The following is a 22,481-nucleotide window of genomic DNA, read 5'->3' as shown; positions in this document are numbered from 1 at the left end:
AGTAGGTTGTTGTTTTTTTTCCTTTTGCATGTGTGCGTGTGCATGTGCGTGTGAGTATTTATTTACCCATGAGAAAAAAAGATTACTAAGTGAATTAATAAGTAAGCAAACAGTAAAATGTTCTTTTATCTAACAGCTGGGGCATTTAGCAGCAGGCCTCTATTCACACAATAAATTTGCTAATTATAAATGAGTTCCATGTAATATTTAAAGCTAATTTACAAGATCTTTAGAAGCCTTCAAGTTTCTCCCCATTTCTACTTGTAGCAAAGTGACTGTGATCTTCAAAGAGAAAGACCAGTATTGCTTTGTAAATGTCTTATTAGTCAGATTATTCATTTACTTAAACCAACATCCCTTCCTGATTGAAACCCTGAAGCTAGCACCAGCAAGCACAACAGGAGGATCCTCCATGACATCCAATGAATGCTTTTGCTCTGCACACTGTGATTCAGCCACAGCAGACTCTTTGCCACCCTTTAAACAGTCCATTTGGCATGTAAATTGGTCTGCTGCATCTCTATATGATGAGATCCTGCTCTTTTTTTTTTTTTTTTACAACCAAGCTTATAAACTCAATTGCTTTCTCTGAGCCACTGTTTCCAACATTTATAGGTACCTTGCCCCTCTCTCTACTGAATTTCTATCATACTCTGCTCATATCTATTGGAGCCTTGATCACATTACATGGTGATGATGTGTTCAGAAGGCTATCTCTCCCATGGACTGTGAACTCCTGGAAAAAAAGGGGACTAAAACTGATTCATCTTTTAACTTTCCCACCTTTCCATAAATACCTAGCACAATTTTGGCCCAGTAAACACTCAGTAAATATTTGGCAAACATTATTAGAATCAGGAAAGTAAAGGTAAATGGCAGTGTGGTCTAAAGAGAAAAAGGAATCAAACTGATGATGACTCTTATGTAAAGAAGAAAAGTGGAGAGATTGGGAGAAAGGGGTCAATAAGAGAGGGAGGAAGTAGAGAAACCCAGTAAGGAAAACACATAGGAAGTATAAGAGTGAAGAGGTTGTTGCAAAGTAACACTGAGAAAGGGAACAAAGTAAGGTGTGTGAAATTAGGGCAATAAAATGCCCTATTCCTGGGCATTTCTGAATCTCATCTATCCCCACTTGTCCCTATAAACAAAGAGGGATGGAAGGAAGAAAAGGCCAGAGTAGTGAGTGAGGCTGCAAACACTACAGACTATGAACTTGGTCACTGACTTTGGCCTAAGTCTGGAACTGGCCTGTTCCCTTGGCCTCCTGTTCAGCCTCTCTCTTCCAATCCAGGCTTGACCTTTGTCTCTTCTCTTTTCTACACGGAAGATCCATATATACCCAAATTATATATGTGAGAATAAATTGGCACATGTATGCATACTTGTTTCCCATTGAATATTTTGAATCTGAAAAAAAAAACATCCAAAGAAGAGTGTCATAGCAAGCCCAGCTGTCCCTGCCTTTGCTATGTCAGGGTGGAGCATTTGCATAGCTTCTTGGGAGGTTGTGGTTCTGGCCTGCAGCCTTGCAAGAGTGGAAAACCCTGGTGTGCCCCCTAACTTGCTGAACACATTTATAGTGCATGAAGGGTACGATACTGTTATAATGATAGATGTAAACATACCATAGTATTTATTGTATCTTTAAGGCAAAATTACTTTCAGACTCACCAAGCTCTCTTCCCCACAGGAGATGTGCCACTTGATGTTTGAAGCCTTTTGGAGTTATTTCTTGGGTAATCAAAAAAGTGTCTTGTGCCTATAGAAAGCAGCATGGAGGAGCCCTGGATAAAAGTCAGGAGCCCAAGCGGCTATTGTGGGTTCTTCCACTCAGTCTGAGGCTTTATCTTATCTGTCAAATAGGGGTAATCTCACCCACCTATCTCATTAGGGTTACCATAAGGATAAAATCACATGATTATACAGGACCCTACATGTGAAAAGCATTTTACAGTTGTCAAGTGATTTCTACCACCATTCTGTCATTTGATTCACTCAACAATCCTGCCAAATATTTTTATCCTCATTTTACAGATGAAGAAACTAAAGCTCAAAGAAGAGAAGTTACTTGGCCAAAGCCACATAGCTAGTAAACCATGATACAAGTTTTTAGACTCAAACATGTCTACTCAGTGTTATTGGCTTTAGGGCCCTGCGTCTTAACTTCCCTCAGGGTTCCTTCTTTCTACAGCTTCCAAATGTGCTCAATGTAAATAATTAACTAGATTTTTTGTTCCCCTTTCCCCCTTACATTTTCTGGCCCCTAGAAAAAAACACCAGCAGCTCCGACAAAGAAAATCGGCACCACCTTCAACATCGTGGGGACCACCTATCCCATCAACCTGGCTAAGGACACTGAGTTTTCCACCATCCCCCAGGGTGCTGCTCCAAGTGCCCCCTCAACCCCAACTACTATTGCTTCACCGAAGACCACCTACGTGCCGGACATCCCAACTGAAACCAAGACCTACAATAGTGTCAGCAAGGTTGACAAAATTTCCCGCATCGTCTTTCCTGTGCTCTTTGCCATTTTCAATCTGGTCTATTGGGCCACATATGTCAACCGTGAGTCAGCTATTAAGGGCATGATTCGCAAACAGTAGATAGTGGGAGCATAGCAACCAGAGTACAGTATACCCTAGGAAGCATCCAAGCACCTAAACCCCGGGGTTCCCCTTCTTGTGTTTCAGGATTCTTCTTTTTAACCCTCTACCAAGCTGTTACTCTCAATTCATATTTATGAACCTCAATGAAAAAAAACACATTAACAGAAAAATTACTTGTTCTCTAACATTGCTGAGTGTACCCTCATCAGAGCCAAACACTGCCATTTGTCCAGTTGCTCATCTTAGTCTGCCAGTCTTCCCCAATTAAGGTAACTATATATTTCATTGCACTCTGCCCAGTGCTAAAAGTACAGGAGGGTCTATTACTTGTAGTGGAAGCCTTGGCTGTTTGAGAGGTCCAAACCAAGGAGGATCGTTAACTGGCCCAGATCAGATGATTCTGACTCAGTAGGGAGCCATGCAAGGCTATTTCATGAGGTTCTGCCTGCCACCATCCCTGCCTACAGCAGGGCTCACTAAGTATAAGTATTAATAGCAATGGCAGGTGCTAGTGCTATCCTCTCACCATGGTCCACAGCCCCTTTATTAGTTGGAGGTTAGTGGGGACAGTTGAGGCTCACCACTGTTTACCATGTATGGCCAAAACTGATAGAACAAATTGGGCCAGCTTGCCATGTCTAGCTCCTCAGAAAAATAGTAACATTTTTTTGGTATATATATCCTCCAGGAAAGCACTCTTCTCTCATGCCCTCAACCCTTGTAGCCAGCTGGCCACTGCTTAGTATAGATTCATTGCCACCTGCAAACTCTTTAAAAAGATTATTAAGTATTTTTAAAATTTCTACTAAAAAGGTATGAATAGAAACAAAAAAGATCTATATCAAATGCCTACACAAATAATTTTAATCAGCTTAACAATAACCCACAACCAACTTACACAAATAATTTTAAAAGGATTAGAGTGATAGAAAAGTCACTTCTCTGCTAAGGTACCTAATCAAGTATTGGATGGGGCAACAGATATGGGCTGGGTGGTAGTTAAGGCTTAAATTCTTGCTCAAAGACAGGGATACTGGCAGACAAAAATCAAATTCTTCCTACCACACACTCCACATCCATACCTTAGTCCAGGCCCAATAACTTTGCTCCCACTGTGTCAGGAAACTCTGGTCCTCTGTTAATGCTGATTCTAAGGAGAGATGAATCAGAGTCTAGTTGATTTTTTGAGTCAACTAAATCATTAATTTTATTACCAGTTTAATAATATATTACTTAGGTGCCATCTGATATCATTTGTTCTTAATGTGAGTAAAAGAGACAGTTATAATTATAACATTTTTATAAGGTAGATAGACTAAGTCTTTGACTTGCCTAGGCTCCTTACAAGTGTCTGTAATAAAGAATCATCATGTGCCTCTTTCCAAAGGCCAAAATGAAGATAGGATTGAAAATGGAAGTCCACTTTAATCTCAGAATCAGCACAATAACAACAAGCTTAGTGAGTCCTGAATGCAGCTTGGACACAAAAATATTTTTAGAAAGTCACAATATGTTACCCAAGGAGACCAATTCTAATTGTAATGGCTCAAGGAAATGAGATTAAGATGGCAGCCCTAGCTACTCATCCAGAATATCCTAGAATCCCAAAGTAAAACACAGATGGTACCAAAAATTTTTTCCCCCTGTCTACTCCTGAACAAAGCTCCTAGGGGTCTGTCATTAGCTGCTGGTTGAATTTTCACCCATCCTTTCCCTATACACCTTGCTTCCTTGCCGTTGCCAGAATAATGCATGCTAGTCCCATTATTCCTAAGACTGTGTCTGTAGATAAATTTATGACTAGAAGAGTGATGTGGATAGGTGGGGATGGGGATGGGGGTTGTTAATGATCATACTATGGAATTAGAATGGAAGCTTGACCTTTGCCTCTGTAGAAATTGTCTTTCCAAATGCTTTGATGCAATGTTTAGTGGCTGTTTATTAAACTCTTTCTGAATTGTACTTGGGCTGAAGAAATTTTTTAAATCACTCTTTGCCTAACATAGGTAGTACTCTGCTCTTGGTTTCATGCTACCCTTATTTTCTGCTTTTTCGCGCCACTGAACTATGCTAGAAAAAGTTTTTACCCAGAGAAAGACACCTATTATAGTATTCCAAAATGGGACCCAGGTGAAAACATAGCTTGATTAACTCAGGGGTCTTATTACCCAATATGACAGAGAAGGAAACATCTGTATTGATTCCTCTGCAAAATTCACCCACTCCGAGGAAATAGTTATTTTTATTGCAATTTTAGATACTTTCTTTTTCCATTGATTACTACACTGAGTAGCCAGATTATTATGACCTCTGAATGCATAATAATCTGACCACTCATTGTATATCCTATATAATAAAAGGCTAATATGCAAATTATCCTCTCAATCAGGAGTTCAACCAGCAGACCCCACCCATGCACGAATTAATGTACCAGGCCTCCTCTAATATATTTTATATATATATATATATATATATATATATATATATATATATATATATATATATAAAATCACATTTAGTGATCAGATTATGATTCATTCAGAGATCATAATAATCTGGCCACCCAGTGTATTTCCTTTAGGAAATAGTTCCCTTAGGCAGAGAGAGAGTGAGTGTCCGGTTAGTTGATCCATGTGTTGGGAAATGTATATGACCCTTATTTATTACAGAGTTTGGAAAAATATGGTGAATAATCTCACGAGATCTGCTTGGGGAAATCACCTGAATCCTAAGTGATTGGGAAAGTCTCCTTGACAGAGCATTTAAAATCATACAAAAGTATTTCTTGTCTGAAATAACATCAGGGGCTTGGACAATCTGAACCTTTTGATGAATGTTTCAGCACTGTGGTCAACTTATGGATGCCCTGCTACTGCAGGAATTCCACAGTCCCTGTCCAGTTCCACTATAACCCCAGAACAACCATGTGAGGCCCACATGGATGCCTCCATAACAAAATTCCTGATACTGAAAGTATACTCAACCATGCAGAAAAATCAGTGATCTGGAAGATAGGACATTTGAGATTATCCAGTCAGATGAACAAAAAGAAAAAAATGAATGAAAAAAAGTATAGGAAGCTTATGGGAATTATGAAACATAATTTAAAAATAGCATGAGAATTCCAGAAGAGAAGAAAGAGAAATGAACAGGAAGTATAACAATTCAGAAATGAACAGAATAGGGCAAAAGTAACTATACAGTTGTAGTATACAAAACTTTATTCTTGTATCATTATTTATTTATTATGGTTTTATTTTCCATATGAACAACTACGAACCTACTTTTGTCCTACTATATATAAAGCAATAATGGCTGAAAATTTCCCAAACCTGGAGAAAGAAACAGACATCCATATACAAGAGGCCCAAATAGGTTGAACCTAAATAGGGATACAATGAGATACATTATAATTAATTTGTCCAAAATCAAAGACAGAATTTTTAAATTATAGTTTTATTGATTTCAGAGATGAAGGAAAGAGGGAAAGATATTGATAGATAGGAACATCAGTGAGGGAAAATCATTGATCAGCTCCTTCCTGCACACCCACAACTGTGGATCAAGCCTGAAACCCAGGCATGTATCCTGACTGGAAATCAAACTCTGATCTTCTGGTTCATAGGTTGATACTCAGCCACTGAGCCACACTGACTGAACAAAAGATAATTTTAAAAGCAGCAAGAGAAAAGTTTCATACAAGGGAACTGTTATAAGAATACAGGCAGATTTCTCAACAGAAACTTTTCAGGCCAGAAAAAAAGGGGATATGACATATTTAATTATCAAAAGAAAAAACTGTCAACCAAAACAACTATACCTGCTTAAGCTTGCTCTTCCAATAAAAAGGAGAGGTAAGTGTTCCCATCCCTGCAAAAAAAAAACAACAACAACAAACAAACAAACACAAAAGCTGAGGGAAATCATTACCACTAGATCTGACCTATAGGAAATGCTAAAGGGAGTTTTTAGAGTAGTGATAAAAAAGATTCTAATTAATGTCATCTTATATAATAAAGAGATAATATGCAAATTAACCCTCACACCTTCACAAGATGGCTGCCTAGTAGGAGGCCAGCAGGGGGCTTAGTGAGGGATGATCAAACAACTGAACAAGCAGGCTGCATGGGGCAACCAGGCCAGTAGGGAGGTTAGTGAGGGATGACCAAATGACTGAACAAGCAGGCTTGTGGGGTGACCAGGCCAGCAGGGGGGACAATTGGGGGTGACCATACTGGCAGGAGGGGCCAGTTGGGGGCAACCTGGGTGGCAAGAGGGCTATTAGGGGCGATCAGGTAGAAGGGGTGCAATTGGGGGCAACCAGGCCAGCAGGGGTAAGGTAGGGGTGACCAGGCCTGCAGGGGAGCAGTTAGGAGTGACCAGACCAGCAGGGGAGCAGTTAAGGGTGATCAGGCCAGCAGGGGGGGGGGCAATTAGGGGTGACCAGGCAGGCAGGCAGGTGAGCGAGTAGGAATAAGCAGTCCAGGATTGTGAGAGGGATGTCCAACTGCCAGGGATCAGGCTTAAACCAGCAGTTGGACATCCCCTGAAGGGTGCCAGATTGGATAGAGTGCTGGCTGGGCTGAGGAGACCCCCCTCCCCATGAACGAATTTTGTGCACTGGGCCTCTAGTAAAAACATAAGAAGGCAGTGCAGAACTCACTGTTAGTGATAAATATATGGCCAAAATAAGAATCTGTAATATAGTAATGGTGGTGCATAATTCACTTACAACTCTAGTTAGTTTAAGAGTTAAAAAACAAAAGTAGCAAAGATAATTGTAACTACAATAATTGTTTATTAGTTACACAATATAAGAAATGTGTCAATTGTTACATCAATAATCTAACGTGTGAGAGGGAAGAAAAGTAAAAGTATAAAGCTCAGAAATTCTATTGACATTAAGTTATTATTAGTTTAAAATACGCCATTATAATTTTAAGATATTTTGTGTAAGTCTATGGTAACCACAAGGGCAAAATCTGTAGTAATTACACAAAAGAGCATGATAAAGAAATCAAAGCATACTGATACTACAAGACATAAAATTACAAATATATATATATATATATATATATATATATATATATATATATAAACAAAGAAGAATGGTTCTACAAAACAACCAGAAAACAATAAACAAATGGCAATAGCAAGTCCCTACATATCAATAATACTGTAAAAAATAAATGGATAGAATTATACAATTAAAAAAACAGAAAAGCTGAATGGATTAACAAATGCAGGTCAATAATATGATACCTATGAGAAATTCACTTTAGCCTTAATAACACACATAAACTGAGAGTGAAGAAATTACAAAGACATTTTAAGCAAATGATAACCAAAAGAAAGGACAAGATAACTATATTCACATCAGACAAAATAGTTTTAAAAAATGTTAAAAAGAGCCAAAACCGGTTTGGCTTAGTGGATAGAGCATTGGCCTGTGGACTGAAGGGTCCCGGGTTCAATTCCAGTCAAGGGCATGTACTGTGGTTGTGGGCACATCCCCAGTGGGAAGTGTGCAGGAGGCAGCTGATCGATGTTTCTCTCTTGTCCATGTTTCTAACTCTCTATCCCTCTCCCTTCCTCTCTGTAAAAAAATCAATAAAATATATTTTTAATTGTGTCCCACATTTTTCTAGGAGGACTCAGAATCCCTTAGATTAATAATTCATTTATTTATTAATTCATTCACTCATGACCTTACTCTGTGTCAGGCTCACACCTGAGAACTAAAGATGTAATAATAGCTTTAATTATTTGGTTATCAGTACTGGTTACCTGGCTGTCTTCCACAGATGTGTGAGCTCAGAATCAGAATCTGCTAGAATCAGAGTCTTAAGTCAGGCCATACGGAACAGGGGATAGACTCTTTATGTCTGTACTCTTCAGGTCATGCAATTGCCAGACACAAAATAGTCACTGTTTCTCTGCCTCTGGGAGGAGTAGGGCAGAGAGATGCACAGGGACTACAAACCATAGTATAAGAGAAAAATAACCCTGAAGGGAAGCAAAGAGAGAGCAAGGAAAGGGTCATCATATTTTTTTGCTTTAACTTTTTCTCTTTCACTTCCAGACCTCCAAGCCTTCTCCTACATTATTGAACTTTTCATCTTTCCACCTATCTCCTTGAAGGTTGACAATTAAATGAATCTCATTTTAAAGATGTCTCCAGGGAGCAGTCAGGGAGGGGAATTTGAGCAAATCAAGGATTGTGGGAGCTGGTATATCTGTATTTAAGGTCCTTAAATACAATTAAAATGATTGTTGTTTCAGAAGCATGTTTAGGCTCTACAGTAGGGGTGTCGAACTCAATCAGAGAAGGGGCCAAAATCTAAAATCCAGCCTAAATCGCGGGCCGAATGGTTTACTGAACAGTCATAAACTGTCATTGTGATGGAAACGCAGCGGAGTGCAGTGATGACAGCGTGGTTCGGGCCACATTGCAAGGCCTGGCGGGACGGATTTGGCCCGGGGGCCTTGTGTTTGACACATGTGCTCTACAGGGTAGAGAGAGGGACTTTCAGAAAATCTCAAAGTCATATTAAAACAAGTAGGTGGAGTTGCCAAGAGTTCATCCCACATTAGCCTCGGAATTGGTCACTATACACTGAGTGGCAAGATTATTATGATCTCTGAACACATAATAATCTGGCCACTCTGTGTATATCCTATATAATAAAAGACTAATATGGAAATTGTCCCTTCAACCAGGAGTTCGACCAGCAGGCAGGCCAGCCAACAGCCCATGTCCCCACCCATGCATGAATTCATGCACTGGGCATCAAATATATATATGTAAAATACCGAGTAGCCAGATTATTATGCATTCAGAGATCATAATAATCTGGCCACTAGGTGTAGTTTGAACCCTATTCTAAAACTTTGCTCTGAGCAGGTGTCTAACACACCCAAAGTATTTGAGACAGGGGCCCTGGGCACTTCAAATCTGGAATTAAAAATTTGAATTTCACAGAACAGCCATCTGTTTACATACTTTCTATTATTCGGACCTCAATTTTGGCAAGGGTTATAGACATATACAACAGAATTTTCAAGAGTAATGTTATTACTATGGATTGAAAACACAAAACAAAACAAAATAATTCCACTCATAGATATAAATGATATTATTAGGCTATGTCATTTTTCCTGCTTGGATAACTGCAGAATGCAAAGATTTAAAAAAATAATAATAACACTAAAGGTGGACATGCGAATTCCGCACAGCAAAAGCCTAATTATCCTTGTGAAAGTCTCACTTCCCACTTGAATTGCTCTTGCCTCCATACAAACTAAAAGCAAGTATCAGCGCACCCCCCCATTCTGTGATGTGCCTGTAAATTCCCTAGGGATATTGTTTAAATGCAGATTCTGACTCAGTGTGTCTGGAACCAGCCTGACATGCTACACTTCCAACAAGCTCCAAAGTGATGCTGCTACTAGTAGACCCAGGCCACCACTGGAATAGCCAAGACTAAACAATGTCCAAGTCAAACACTAGATGGGCCAAACCGGGGCAGCTACCTGGTGCCTGATGGGAAATGCCCAGGTTTGAATGGCATCCTGGGCATGAGGTAAATAATGGTCATGATAGTGGTCACAGTACTAGGCTCAGAGTTGGGATTCCAGGGGCCTGATCTATAGCACCTCCTATCCCTTATGGGGTTCTGGACTGAAGAGGCAGACACAAGAGTCAGGCAGGTGGAGATGGAAGAAACAGTTCCACTGCTGGTAAAGGCTGGACGAAAGGCCTTGGCTTAGGTGAGCAGCCACCATGGGTTTGTCAATACCTTCCCCAATTCTGCAGATGAGCTCTACCCCCTCCCCAGGCATTGACACAGCTGGTCAATTCCTGCTTTCTTGTGAGGGCCAGGTCCATTTCTGCTTGGCAGGTAACATATCATTAAAGTGTCACTGCACCCTGAATGAGGGCTAGCCTCTAAAACAGAGGCAAGAGGGGCCTGCTGAGGAGCAAGAAATGTATTCAGCTCCCTTTCTCAATTCCTTCACCTATGGGGAGGAAAGAGGAAAAAACAAGGAAAATGGAGGATCTCCTCTGAGCTGTAAACTGGGAGTTCCTCCTACAAGCTGAGACCTGGAAAGCTGCTTGTCTGATCTCCTGTTTGTTAAAGTTTGAGAATTCTCCTTTGCTTTCCTTTTCATACTTCAATCCTGATGGCTGGACATAGCCAGGATCACCACCTTTACTGCTCCTCTGAGCAGTCTCTCCTAAGATTATTGGACATAGTCCAACTCTGATCAGCTTCTCTGGGTCCTTGGGCCTCCTGCAAATTCTACTATACTATTGGACTGTGGGGACCTGACCTGAGTCATAATCTTTGCCTGGAAAATGGGGGTTGCATGAAAATAGCAATGCAGGAAATATTTTCTGAAATAAAAGCTTAGGATCAAATTGCTTTCCTTGTGAATCCTTCCATGTATTAAAGAACGAAAGGAGAGTAACAGAGCAGGGAGTTCCAAGAATCCATTTCCTCCACTGGAGCAACCATTAATCTGACAAAAATGTTTCAGATTCAACTCTTTTTTTTTTGGAATTCTGAAATCTAATTAAAGACATACCACAACTTGGAAAGTGCTAAGCAAAGAAAGAGCTTATTAAGTTTTGCTAACACAGTGTTGTAAGATTCTTGCTTACATCCTATCAACCCCGTTTCCCTGCTCAGGAGCAGCTATGGGGATGGTGGCCCATATTAATATTACACATTGCTCATGCCAGAGGGGGGAAATATAGACCTTATTCTCAAATAATTGTGGTTGTGCATTTTAGTGTCTGGTGGCTCCCTAAAATAATGATTTAGGGGCTTGTATTTGTTTTACACCCCTCATAATTCTCTCATTGCTTGAGTGGCCTCCTGAACAGCATTTTAGGAAAACACTTAAAAGCATACATTGTCCACAGCTGCCTGTGTCAAGAAACAACAGATGGGGAAAACAGGAGAGAGAATTAAACCCTAGGAATGAAGAGGCTGGGGTAGAAGATACATAGGTAAATAAGAGCTTTGAAAATCTTCCATGCACATCCCATAATCCAGAAAAGCATGATCATACCCAGGGACAGATTCATGCTCAGTAAGACCTGAGACCACCTTAAGCTCTGATAATTAGGCCTCACTGAAGCAGGAAATGAAGGTTAAGGCAAAATTGTAGCACCTGGCTGAGCCTTGAAGAGTCCCCAACTCAAAGCCAGTCTTCAAAGACACACAACTACAACCCACAAAGAAGCAGTAAATAAAAACCCTTGGGAGGGAAAAGGAGTAATATTTCCAGAGTTACCACATTATAGTATTCAAAATGGCCAGTTTCAAACAAACTATACACACACACACACACACACACACACACACACACACACACACACATATACCATTCACAGAAACAGAAATTTTGGACTAGTCATGAATAAAATAAAGAAATTAATAGAAACTGTCCCTGAGGAAGGTCAGACAATGGACTTACTACATAGAAGCCTTAAATCAACTGTCTTAATCATTCTCAAAGTGCTAAATGAAACCAGGAATAAAGAACTAAAGAAAAACAGCAGAACAATGGCTCACCAAATAAAGAATACAAATAAACAGATAGAAATGACAAATTGCAAAAGAAACCAAACAGGGCTTTAGGAAGGAAAACTATAGTAACTTAAATGAAAAATGCCCTGGAGGGATTAACCAGCAGATTTGAGCAGACAGCAGACTCAGTAAACCTGAAAGTTGGTCAATTAAAAGTATACTGAAGATCAAAGGGGAAAAGAATGAAGAAAAATGAACCGAACCTAAAGGACCTATGGGACACCAACTATATAATAAAGAGGTAATATACCAATTGACCATCACTCCAACGCACAAGATGGCTCCCCAATGTGGACACAAGATGGCTGCCACAAGATGGCCAGCAGGGGAGGGCAGTTTTTGGTGATCAGGCCAGCAAGGAAGGGCAGTTGGGAGGGACCAGGCCAGCAGGGGAGGGCAGTTAGGGGTGACAGGGCCTACAGTGTAGGTTGACCAGGCCTACAGGGGAGAGCAGTGGGGGGGGATACCAGGCCTTCAGGGGAAGGCAATTGGGGTGACCAGGCCAGCGAGGGAGGACAGTTGGGGGTGACCAGGCCTGTAGGGGAGGACAGTTGGGGGTGACCAGGCCAGCAGAGGAGGACAGCTAAGGGCCACCAGGAAGGCAGGAGAGAGCAGTTAGGGGTGCCCACGCTGGCAGAGGAGGGCAATTAGGGGCAATTGATCTGGGAGAGGGGCAGTTCAGTGTTGATTAAGCTGGGAGTGGTTAGGAGTGATGAGGCTGTCAGGCAGAAGTTGTTAGGGGCAATCAGGCAGGCAGACACGCAGACAAGTGGTTGGGAGCCAGTAGTCCTGGATTATAAGAGGGATTCTATATTGAAGAGAGTGCAGGCTGGGCTGAGGGACCTGCCCACCCCCCTCTCCATGCACAAATGTCATGCAACGGGCCTGAAGTCAATATATATAAAAGCCTAAGTGACTGTTCAACTAGGGGTGTCGAACTCAATCAGAGAAGGGGCCAAAATCTAAAATCCAGCCTAAATCGCGGGCCGAATGGTTTACTGAACAGTCATAAACTGTCATTGTGATGGAAACGCAGTGGAGTGCAGTGATGACAGCGCGGTTCGGGCCACATTGCAAGGCCTGGCGGGACGGATTTGGCCCGCGGGCCTTGTGTTTGACACATGTGGTTCAACCATTCAACTGTTTGACAAGTAGCTATGATGTGCACTGTTCACCAGGGGCAGACACTTAATGCACAGCATGGACAAAGAACAATATGATGAATCTCAGAGGGAAGGAGGAAAGGGGTAGGGCAGGAAGAGATTAACCAAAGTTCTTATATGCATACTAGAGGCATGGTGTGTGGATTCGTGCACTGGTGGGATCACTCAGCTTGGACTGTGGGAGTTGGGCTGAAATCAGCAATCCAACATCCTCTGAGGGGTCCAAAATAACGAGAGGGCACAGGCCAGGCTGAGGGACCTCACCTGTGCTCAAATCCATGCACTGGGCCTCTAGTGAAGTATAATAACACTTGTCCTGTATAATGGAAGTCCCAGAAGAAGAGGGAAAAAAGAAAGGGGCAGAAAGAATATTTAAAAGTACAATAGCCAATATTTCCTAAGTTTGATAAAGTATATGAATCTACATATCTAAGAGGCTCAATAAAACTCCAAGACAAACTCAAAGATCCACATTGAGAACATTATAATCAAACTGTCCAAAGCCAACATTAAAGAATTGTGAAAGCAACAAAAGAGCAGTGTATTGTCGCCTACAAAAGAGTCTTAATAAAATTTAACAGCTGACTTTTAACCCTAAATCATGGAGGTTAGAAATCAGTAAGATGGCATATTTACAGTTCTCAAAAAGAAACAAAAATGAACTGAAAATTAAGAATCTCTTACCTGAAACAACTATTCTTCAAAAATGAATAATTGTCACATTCCCAGATTTTCTTTCTTAACAAAGGGCGCTTGACAGAACTTGTTCCTGAAAGACCCAACGTAAGAGAAATGTTAAAAGTGCTTCTTCAAGTGGAAATGAAAGGAAACTACAGGTTACTTAAAGCTATATAAAGAAATAAAGAACTCTAGGAAAAGTAAATATGTATAAAATAGATTCTTGTACATTTGATTTGTGACTCCATTTCTTTCCCAAGTATAATTTTAAAAACAAATGCGTACAGCATTTTAAATAAACATGTGAAAGGTCAATGTCTAAAGACATAGTTTATAATAATAACAGTATAAGAGGGTAGCTATATGGGAGCAGAGTTGTTCTGAATGCCATGGAAGCTAAGTTGCTATCAGTTCAAAATAGATTGTTGTGGGGAAGACAGGACTTGGTTGGAAAGTCTGTAAGGAGGATTCTCTGAAAGGTTGGGGGCCTCTAGGGGAACCTTGCTGAAGGCAGCAGCCCCTGTCTTGACTTTTCCAAACAAGTAGGAGCCCCCAGGTGTTTTACTGGAAACTCTATGTTTAGTCTCAAGACAAGACCTTGTAGAAGCATGTGCTTTCTCAAAGATACTTACCCTGATGATTTTATCTGATAGTTAATTTTAGTTCAAGCTGTTGTTACAATAAAAGTCTAATGAGGCAGGTGAACAGGGTAACCTGGTGCCTCTTGACCGCAGCCCCTTTAACTCTCTGTTTCATAAAAACATGTGTCAGTGTAAACATTCATCCATCACTCAGGGTCTGCTGGTCCGTCCAGGCAGATTTTTATAAACTTAGAATATTAAGTGTAATCACTAAGAAAATGATTTTAAATATGTATGGAAAAGGAAATGAATAGGGAATCAAAATAATACTCTAGAAAAATATTCAAGTCAATACACTGGAATATATTGGAGGAACTAGAAGAATAACAATGAAGGAATTAATTAACAAAAATATATAGAACATAAAGAAAACAAATAGCAAAATGGAACCCTTCTTAATCAGTACTCATTTTAAATATAGATAGGTTAAATTATACAATTAAAAGGCAGAGATATAAAGAATTCTCCCAAACATTTAAAGAAGAATTAAAATGAACCTTTCTCAAAATCTCTCCAAAGATAGAAGATGAAATACTTATTCTGTGAAGTGCCAGCATTACCTTGATACCAAAGCCAAACTACGGCATCATAGGAAAACTACATGCCAATATCCCTTAAGAATATACAATCAAAATTCCTCTACAAAATGCTAGCCAATTGAATGAAGGAGCTTATGAAAGGGATTATACACTAACCAGATGTGATTCAACATACTATTGTAGTACAAATCTCAATTCATACACTACACCAAATGCCTAAAATAGAGGAAAAACACATGATCATCTCAATTGATGCTGAAAAAGTATTTGGCAACATCCAATAACTCTTAATGATAGAACATTCAGCAAGTTAGGAGTACAAAGGAGGATCCTCAATATGATAAAGGACATTTATGAAAAATTAAAATATGACATTCTAGTCAGTAGTGACAGACTGAAGACTTTCCCCAAAGATCACACTCATAAACACATGCAGATTACAATGCTGAAAACAACGAAAAGGAGCATTGATGAGTTGTGACACAACTTCAAGTGGCCTATAAACATATACTTGCAGACCCCCAACTAAGAGAAAAATGAGAGGATGGAAAAAGTATTTGAATGAAATATCTACAAATTTGATGAAAACCATAAACCCAGAGACCCAAGAAACAAAAGGAATGGAAAGAATAAGAAATACGCCAAAATTGTTTTGGCTCAGTGGATAGAGTGTAGGCCTGTGGACTCAAGGGTCCCAGGTTCAATTTCGGTTAAGGGCATGCACTTTGGTAGCGGGCACATCCCCAGTAGGGGGTGTGCAAGAGGCAGCTGATCAATGATTCTCTTTCATTGATGTTTCTAAATCTATCTCTCTTCCTCTCTGTAAAAAAAATCAATAAAATATATATTTTTTTAAAAAAAGAAAGAAATACAAAGAAAACTACACCAAAGTCCATGATAATTAAATTACTGAAAATCAATGATAAAAATAAAATCTTAAAAGTACCACATAAAAAAGAGACCTTAAGACAGAGGAACAAAGATAAGGGTAAGAGTAGATTACTTGTCACAAACAATAAAAGCAAAAAGAGAGTGGAGCAATATCTTTAAAGTACTGAAAAATTAAACTGTCAACCTAGAATTCTATATAGAGTGAAAACAAAGGTGACATTTTCTGAAATAAAACCTTAAAGAATTAATCACCAAGAGGCATTCACTGTGAGAGATATTAAAGAATGTTTAGAAGAAATGTTGAAGTCCTCCAGGCAGATAGAAAATGACATCAGATAGAAATTGGATCTACAAAAAAGAAAAAGAGCACCAGGAATTGCAACTTCCTCCATAAACATAAGGATGTGTTACTTCTTTATGTAAATATCTTTAAGAGATAGCTGTTCAAAGTAAAGATACTAACAGTGTATGGTGAGATTTACAACATAATGTGCAGTAAAAGTAAAATGTATGCCAACAGTAGACGAAAGGCTAAGAGAGGAGAAATGGAAGCATACTGTTGGTTTTTGTGTATTTGACTCTTCTGATTCAATGGGCATGGCAAACTGTTTTCCTTTTTGTACCAAGACCCCAGCACAGTGACCAGGTGAGCCAGGCCTTGAAGTTGCACCCACCATTTAAATGTGAACATGGTGCCGGGACCGGTTTGGCTTAATGGATAGAGCATCGGCTTGGGGACTAAAAGGCCCCGGGTTTGATTCTGGTCAAGGGCATGTACCTTGGTTGCGGGCATATCCCCAGTAGAGGGTGTGCAAGAGGCAGCTGATCGATGACTCTCTCTCATTGATGTTTCGAACTCTCTATCTCTCTCCCTTCCACTCAGTACAAAAATCAATAAAATATATTTTTAAAAAATTAAAAAAAATAAATGTGAATATGGTGTAACTAGAGGGGCTGCTGTGAATTCCAGATCCAAATTATTCCTCTCTGTTCTCTTCTCTGTGGAATAAGGAACTCTTAGAAAACATTTTCCCCACATTCTTAAAGTGGCTTTAGCTACACAGCTGTAATAGGTTTTGGTTGAGATTAGGGAAGCTGAATATCAGTCTAGGAGACTGTGAATAAAGTTGGGAGCAGGGACAACAGGTGAAAGTAAAATGAGCCAAGAACCCTGTTTTTGTTGAGGGCATTTCAACGTGACCTAAGAATAATTTCACAAGAGGGAAGTATGGGTGGAAAAACAGAGACCCTACCAAATTACTCAGTGCTGAGAGGTTACTAGGTCAAGAATGGACCTCTTCCTCAGAAGGGAGTTTGAAGCAGACCCAGGTCTAGGAACACAGAGACAGGGATTGGGATCAATAGGAGGCAAGAGCCTGTGGAAAATCCTATGGAGGCTGCTGGGTTGGAAGGAGAGTAGCCAGTCCCTTGCTGACAACATGGAACAGACAAGCAGTTAGGAGGACAGTGTGGGCCTATGTGCATCTAGTTCAGAGGTGGTGGCTAATAAGGACTAGGGAAACAAGAAATGGGATGGGAGAGTGGGCTGGGGCCACAGAGGGTGGGGGCCACAAGTTGTTGGCAGTGCTGGAAAGCCAGGCTGCAAAATTGGCATTCATTGTATTGGACAGAATGGACTCTACCTCTATACACCTGTGCAGGAGCATGAGGAAGTCCATGTCTAAAGAAAAGTATTCTAGCACAGAACTTTTCCAACTGTGCTCGGGGACAACCTTGGAGTTCTGTGCCTTGTGTCAGGACCCACTGACCCCACAGGGAAGAAAGATGCTGGACTAACAGGACTCTGGGTTTATAGCCTTTTCAACCAAACTCCTCTGCCTTCCTCAAGTGTGTGGAAATGATAAGTGTGGAAGGCATTTTGGAATAAGAGGTTTCACTTTTTAAAAATTTTGACCACAATAGACTACCAGTAGATACAGGATGCATCATGGAGATGTATCAGTAAGAGATATAGGATGTATAGGATAGGTTCATGAATTCTAGCCTCCTGAAAATCCTGCAGCCCCTTGTGCTGTTTGGCACAAGCAACCTTAGTTACAGAGCTGCCAGCTGCCTAAACAAGGTTAGAGAAAGTATCTGAGTATTGGTGGATGTAGGTTCAGCCTTGACAAGGATGCCACAGCAGAGTATTTAAAGTGGCATATATATGCCTGAAATCCATGAATCAGAATTTTTTTCATATATATATATATATATGAAAAAAATTCTGATTCATGGATTTCAGGCATATATATGCCACTTTTATATATATATATATTAGTAGGACTGGACAGAAGTGTGTGCACCAGTAGCTGTCTTTGGGGCCTGGCCACTCTGCACCCACTGCACAGAGGCTCTCCTCAGCCCAGAGGCCCATCTATGGCTGGCCGTGGAACACTTGCCTCATCACTGCAGCTAAGAAGCAAGCATTTCACCAGGATACTCAAACTGCTTGCTCTCAGCAGCCACCCACCCTCTCTCACCCCCAGAATGGGGGACTTGGGAAGTGCTGAGAGTACTGGGCATCACCATCTTGTGGCTTTGGGCTTCACCATTTTTTTGAAGGAGTGATGATTAATTTGCATATTACCCTTTTATTAGATAAGATAATGACTCAGGGTACAATTCGCTGTTTGAAAATGTGGAGCCTGTCTACTGTCTGGGCCTTCCCTTTCCCTGGAGGAAAACTAAAGTGTTCCAACTGCTCACGTAACTTTAATATTCCTATGGGACTCTGATACCAAGAGGGCCCTTATGGGCACCTCTTCCCTGGGGACAAACACCATCTTGGAGGTGGAGGCGCTCTCAACAAGATCATCGATGGTGTTTCCTGCATTGGACCCCACACATCCCCAAGTTAAGGTCCCAAGTTAAGATGCCATACCCTTGGATTTTCCATTTACCCTGAAAACATCTGCAGCTGGATCAATCTGGTATCCTAGACAGTGTCTGCTGGCAACATAGGCTGGCAATGGTAGCCACAGGACACCTGCCCTTGTTGTGCCAAGGGCTCAGAAACCCTGAGTCAGTATGAGCCAGGAACAATACACGCATAGTTTTTCCAAGCACATCCACACCCAGCCCTTTGTCTGCAGAGTCTGAAATGATTAGTCCTGTGACTTTCCCCTTCTGATTTCACCCTTTTTGCAGCAGGCACAGCTCATGGGTATTCCTGACCTATCTCAACTCTAGGTCCCCAGTCACCAATCAAACTCATTCACACAGCCCCAACTTCTATGTGGGGTTGCCCTGCATGCAGGTGGACAAATTCCGCAGCTGCTAGCTCCATCATGGACACCACTATAGTAGTCAAGAAATGTCTTTCATCTGAATGATGCAGGGAGCCAGCTGTACTCTTCCTGACAGAGGCAGGGGGACTCTAAGGTTAAGGACAGGAGTCTGGCAGGTCACTGGGCCATTCTTCAGATAGACCCTGAAACATCTAGCTGGTGATGATGATTCCGAGATTTCCCCAGCCTATCCCTGCTCTTTGTCCTGTATTACTCTCCTCCCCACCTTCTCTCCTCTGGGCTTTTTCCCTCTTGCCTGAACTCTGGACTGAGAGCCCTGACTGCCATCTTGCCTTGGGCCCTCTGGACTTGGTGCTGCATGTGGTCTCTCACCTGGATTTTGGCAATTGCTCTTCCCTCAATCTTCCAATGCCCCTCACTGGCTAAGGGTGTCCTCTTACCTGGCTCCTGACCGAATCAGTGCTTCTCAAAGTAAAAAGGTAGTGTGTTGTTGACATTTTAGAATTTTAGGATGTTAACTCATGCCCAGAGGAATCCTATTACTCAGGACATTACTGCATAAATCCATCTTTATATTGAAGAGGAATGAAGTTAGTGTTATTTTCAATCTAATTTGAAAATGGGGGAGATACAAAGTTAAACAAGAGTGAGGAAATATTTTTGCCCACAATTCTAACCAACAATTAAAGGAATGCTAAAACACATTGGAAAGTGAAAGATACTCACAAAAAAATTTCAGCATATTAATAACACCTTATTCTTGGACTTCCAGCTACCAGAAATGGTGGGAAGTAAGTTTCTGTTGTCCATAAGCTACTCAGTCTGTGGTATTTTGTAATCACAGCACAACTGGACTAAGAGGGGAGGTCAAGAGAACAGATGGAAGAATGGCATTTTAGAGGAGGCTCATGTGTCTAAGTGAGGCTGCTCACGAGCTCTGGGGGTGTGGCTTGAGGTCTTGGAACCACAAGGCTTTCATTTATCTACTCTTGGCAGCCAGAATAGCCTCAAGGGCTCCATAGTCCAGAGCTCAGCTCTTTCTCTATGGCTGCAAGGCTGTACAAAAGCAACAACAGCCAAGTCAAGACTGAAATCACTTTCCCTCGGAGGTGGCTGTCCAGGAAGTCCAGTCAGCTGTGCTGCATGGATTGCAGCCACCTAACTCTGGGGGCTCTGTTCATAAGGCAGCAACACACGTGGGTTATCTCTGGGACTTTTGGAGTTCTGGAGAGCATGGTGCCTAATAAACACTGTCTGACTGGTGGTTGTGGGCCCAGGGTTAAATTTCTGGGACTAAGCAGGCTTAACAGAGGAATGCCATTTTCATACTGCCTTTCATCAACTCCACTGAAGTCAGCAGTGTGAATATTTCGTCTGCAGAGGAGAAGAGAACTCAATGTCCTAGATTCCTCACCACAGTGCAACTTCAGTGGCTTTTGAATAAAATAATATTAGCTAATAATCCTACAGAATGAGGGGGACACTAGCATTGAGTGCCTAAATCATACCAAGTAAACACCTGTTCTTCATGAGATGCCAGACTGTGGTTTCCAGAGCCTTCTCTCCAATTTCCCTCCCATGAAATGGGCAAATTCCATTGAATAAGTAACCCGCAGAGTCATGAGCTAGCAAAGGCCACAAGGAACCCTCCTTTTCAGCCTTTAAAGAACTCCCTTAAGAAACAATACTTTGGTAGGCAGGCAGCAGAATGGAGCTGGCTGTTTAACCAGAGACATTAGGAGCCTCCCCCACCCCCCAACCCCTGGCTGTAAAGAAGCCCATTCTTAGCCTCTGGGGCATGTCCTCCACGAATAGACTGATTCTTGAATGAATGCTTTGTAAACCTGTTCAGAAGCACAAACACCATGGACTGAGCATGAGTCTAAACCCAGGGGCTCCATTAAGGATGCACTTATTAAGGTGAGGGGCACCTTGGGGAATTTTCTTCCTAAATGCCTTTGCACTCAATGATTAGCAACAAAGCATTGACCCCACTGTTTATAAATAGGGTAAAAATGAGGCCACTTAGTGGCAGGGCTGAGACAAAAACCCAGGACCCACCCAGGTGGTGCCCATTCATGATACCACTCTATCTCCCTATACAGAGTGATTATTAAGACCAAACTTGTCCACGACAACTACAGAACATGGATCACAAAAATCACCATAGTGTCCTCTCCTCTGTAGTGAAGATGACTTGAATTTTGCTTTTGTGCCATTCCACACCCAAGCTCTTATCCATGTTCAACTACATATTTATGATTATTTTCATATCAGCTTCCTTCAGTCACAGCTAGCTAAACGAGTTAGAATTTAACTTGGTAGTGAATCTGTGTAGAGTAGGGTTTTGGTTTTTGAAAAGGATCTAACCCAAGAGCAAACAAAATGATTCAATATACCCATCTTCAGGGCTATGGCAGGAGAGGAACACATGGGCTTCTGGCAAGTAGAACAGGGCTGGCATGAGAGTGAGTCAGCAGAATGCTTCATTTCCCAAGAGCTGGGTATGTGCCTGACCACAAATCACTAATGAAAATGGGAAGAACCTGAGAAGATTCAATTTGGAAGTGGGAAGCCGGGAATCTGGCAGAGCCAAAGTCCACCCACTTCACTGAAGAACGAAAATGGGGCATAAGGGAGGCCTCAAGCAAGCATGAATCTGAGGGTGTAAGGCGGATGTTTTGAGAAGACAAATGCAGGTGTCCCAAAGTGAACCCATATTGGGTAGTAAGAAGAGTTCCTATGTGGAAGACACAGAAACTAAAGCCAAAGCCATTGTGACCCGAGAGTGGTGAGATTTGGGGGCAAGCAAAGTTCAAGTGGGGGCTCCATAGGACATCAGAGGCTGCGGCTGTCCATTCCCACTGCAAAACCGTGTTTAACATCTTCTCTCAGGTGCTTTGGGTAGTACTGAGGTTGAGGAGTGGAACATTCCCACATGTGCTGGAGCACAGCCCTATTATAGGGACAACTCGACCCAGAGCTAAGAAAATAGGACTCTTTTGGGCTCATCTGAGCAGGACCTAACAACAAGTAGGCACAGTTGGAAGAGACCAAAGCAGGAAGCTTGTGAGGGGTGCATTGAAGTGGGGGGCTACCTACTGAGTCTAGGC

At 41.4% G+C, this 22,481-nt stretch overlaps 1 protein-coding gene across 1 annotated transcript in view; it reads left to right on the top strand.

Annotated features, from left to right (window-relative positions):
- GABRA3 (gamma-aminobutyric acid type A receptor subunit alpha3) overlaps nucleotides 1–3,218 on the top strand; it is a 206,284-nt gene extending 203,066 nt beyond the window's left edge. Inside the window, exon 10 of the mRNA XM_036413166.2 lies at nucleotides 2,268–3,218. Within this exon, the coding sequence (XP_036269059.1) occupies nucleotides 2,268–2,603 (336 nt within the window). The 3' untranslated portion in view covers nucleotides 2,604–3,218. The remainder of the gene's footprint in view (nucleotides 1–2,267) is intronic.
- Nucleotides 3,219–22,481: the final 19,263 nt, after the last annotated feature.

This window comes from Pipistrellus kuhlii, unplaced genomic scaffold (genome assembly GCF_014108245.1).
Source record: "Pipistrellus kuhlii isolate mPipKuh1 unplaced genomic scaffold, mPipKuh1.p scaffold_m20_p_49, whole genome shotgun sequence".
In the NCBI taxonomy this organism is placed as follows: domain Eukaryota; kingdom Metazoa; phylum Chordata; class Mammalia; order Chiroptera; family Vespertilionidae; genus Pipistrellus; species Pipistrellus kuhlii.
This window is presented reverse-complemented; position numbering and strand designations above follow the sequence as displayed.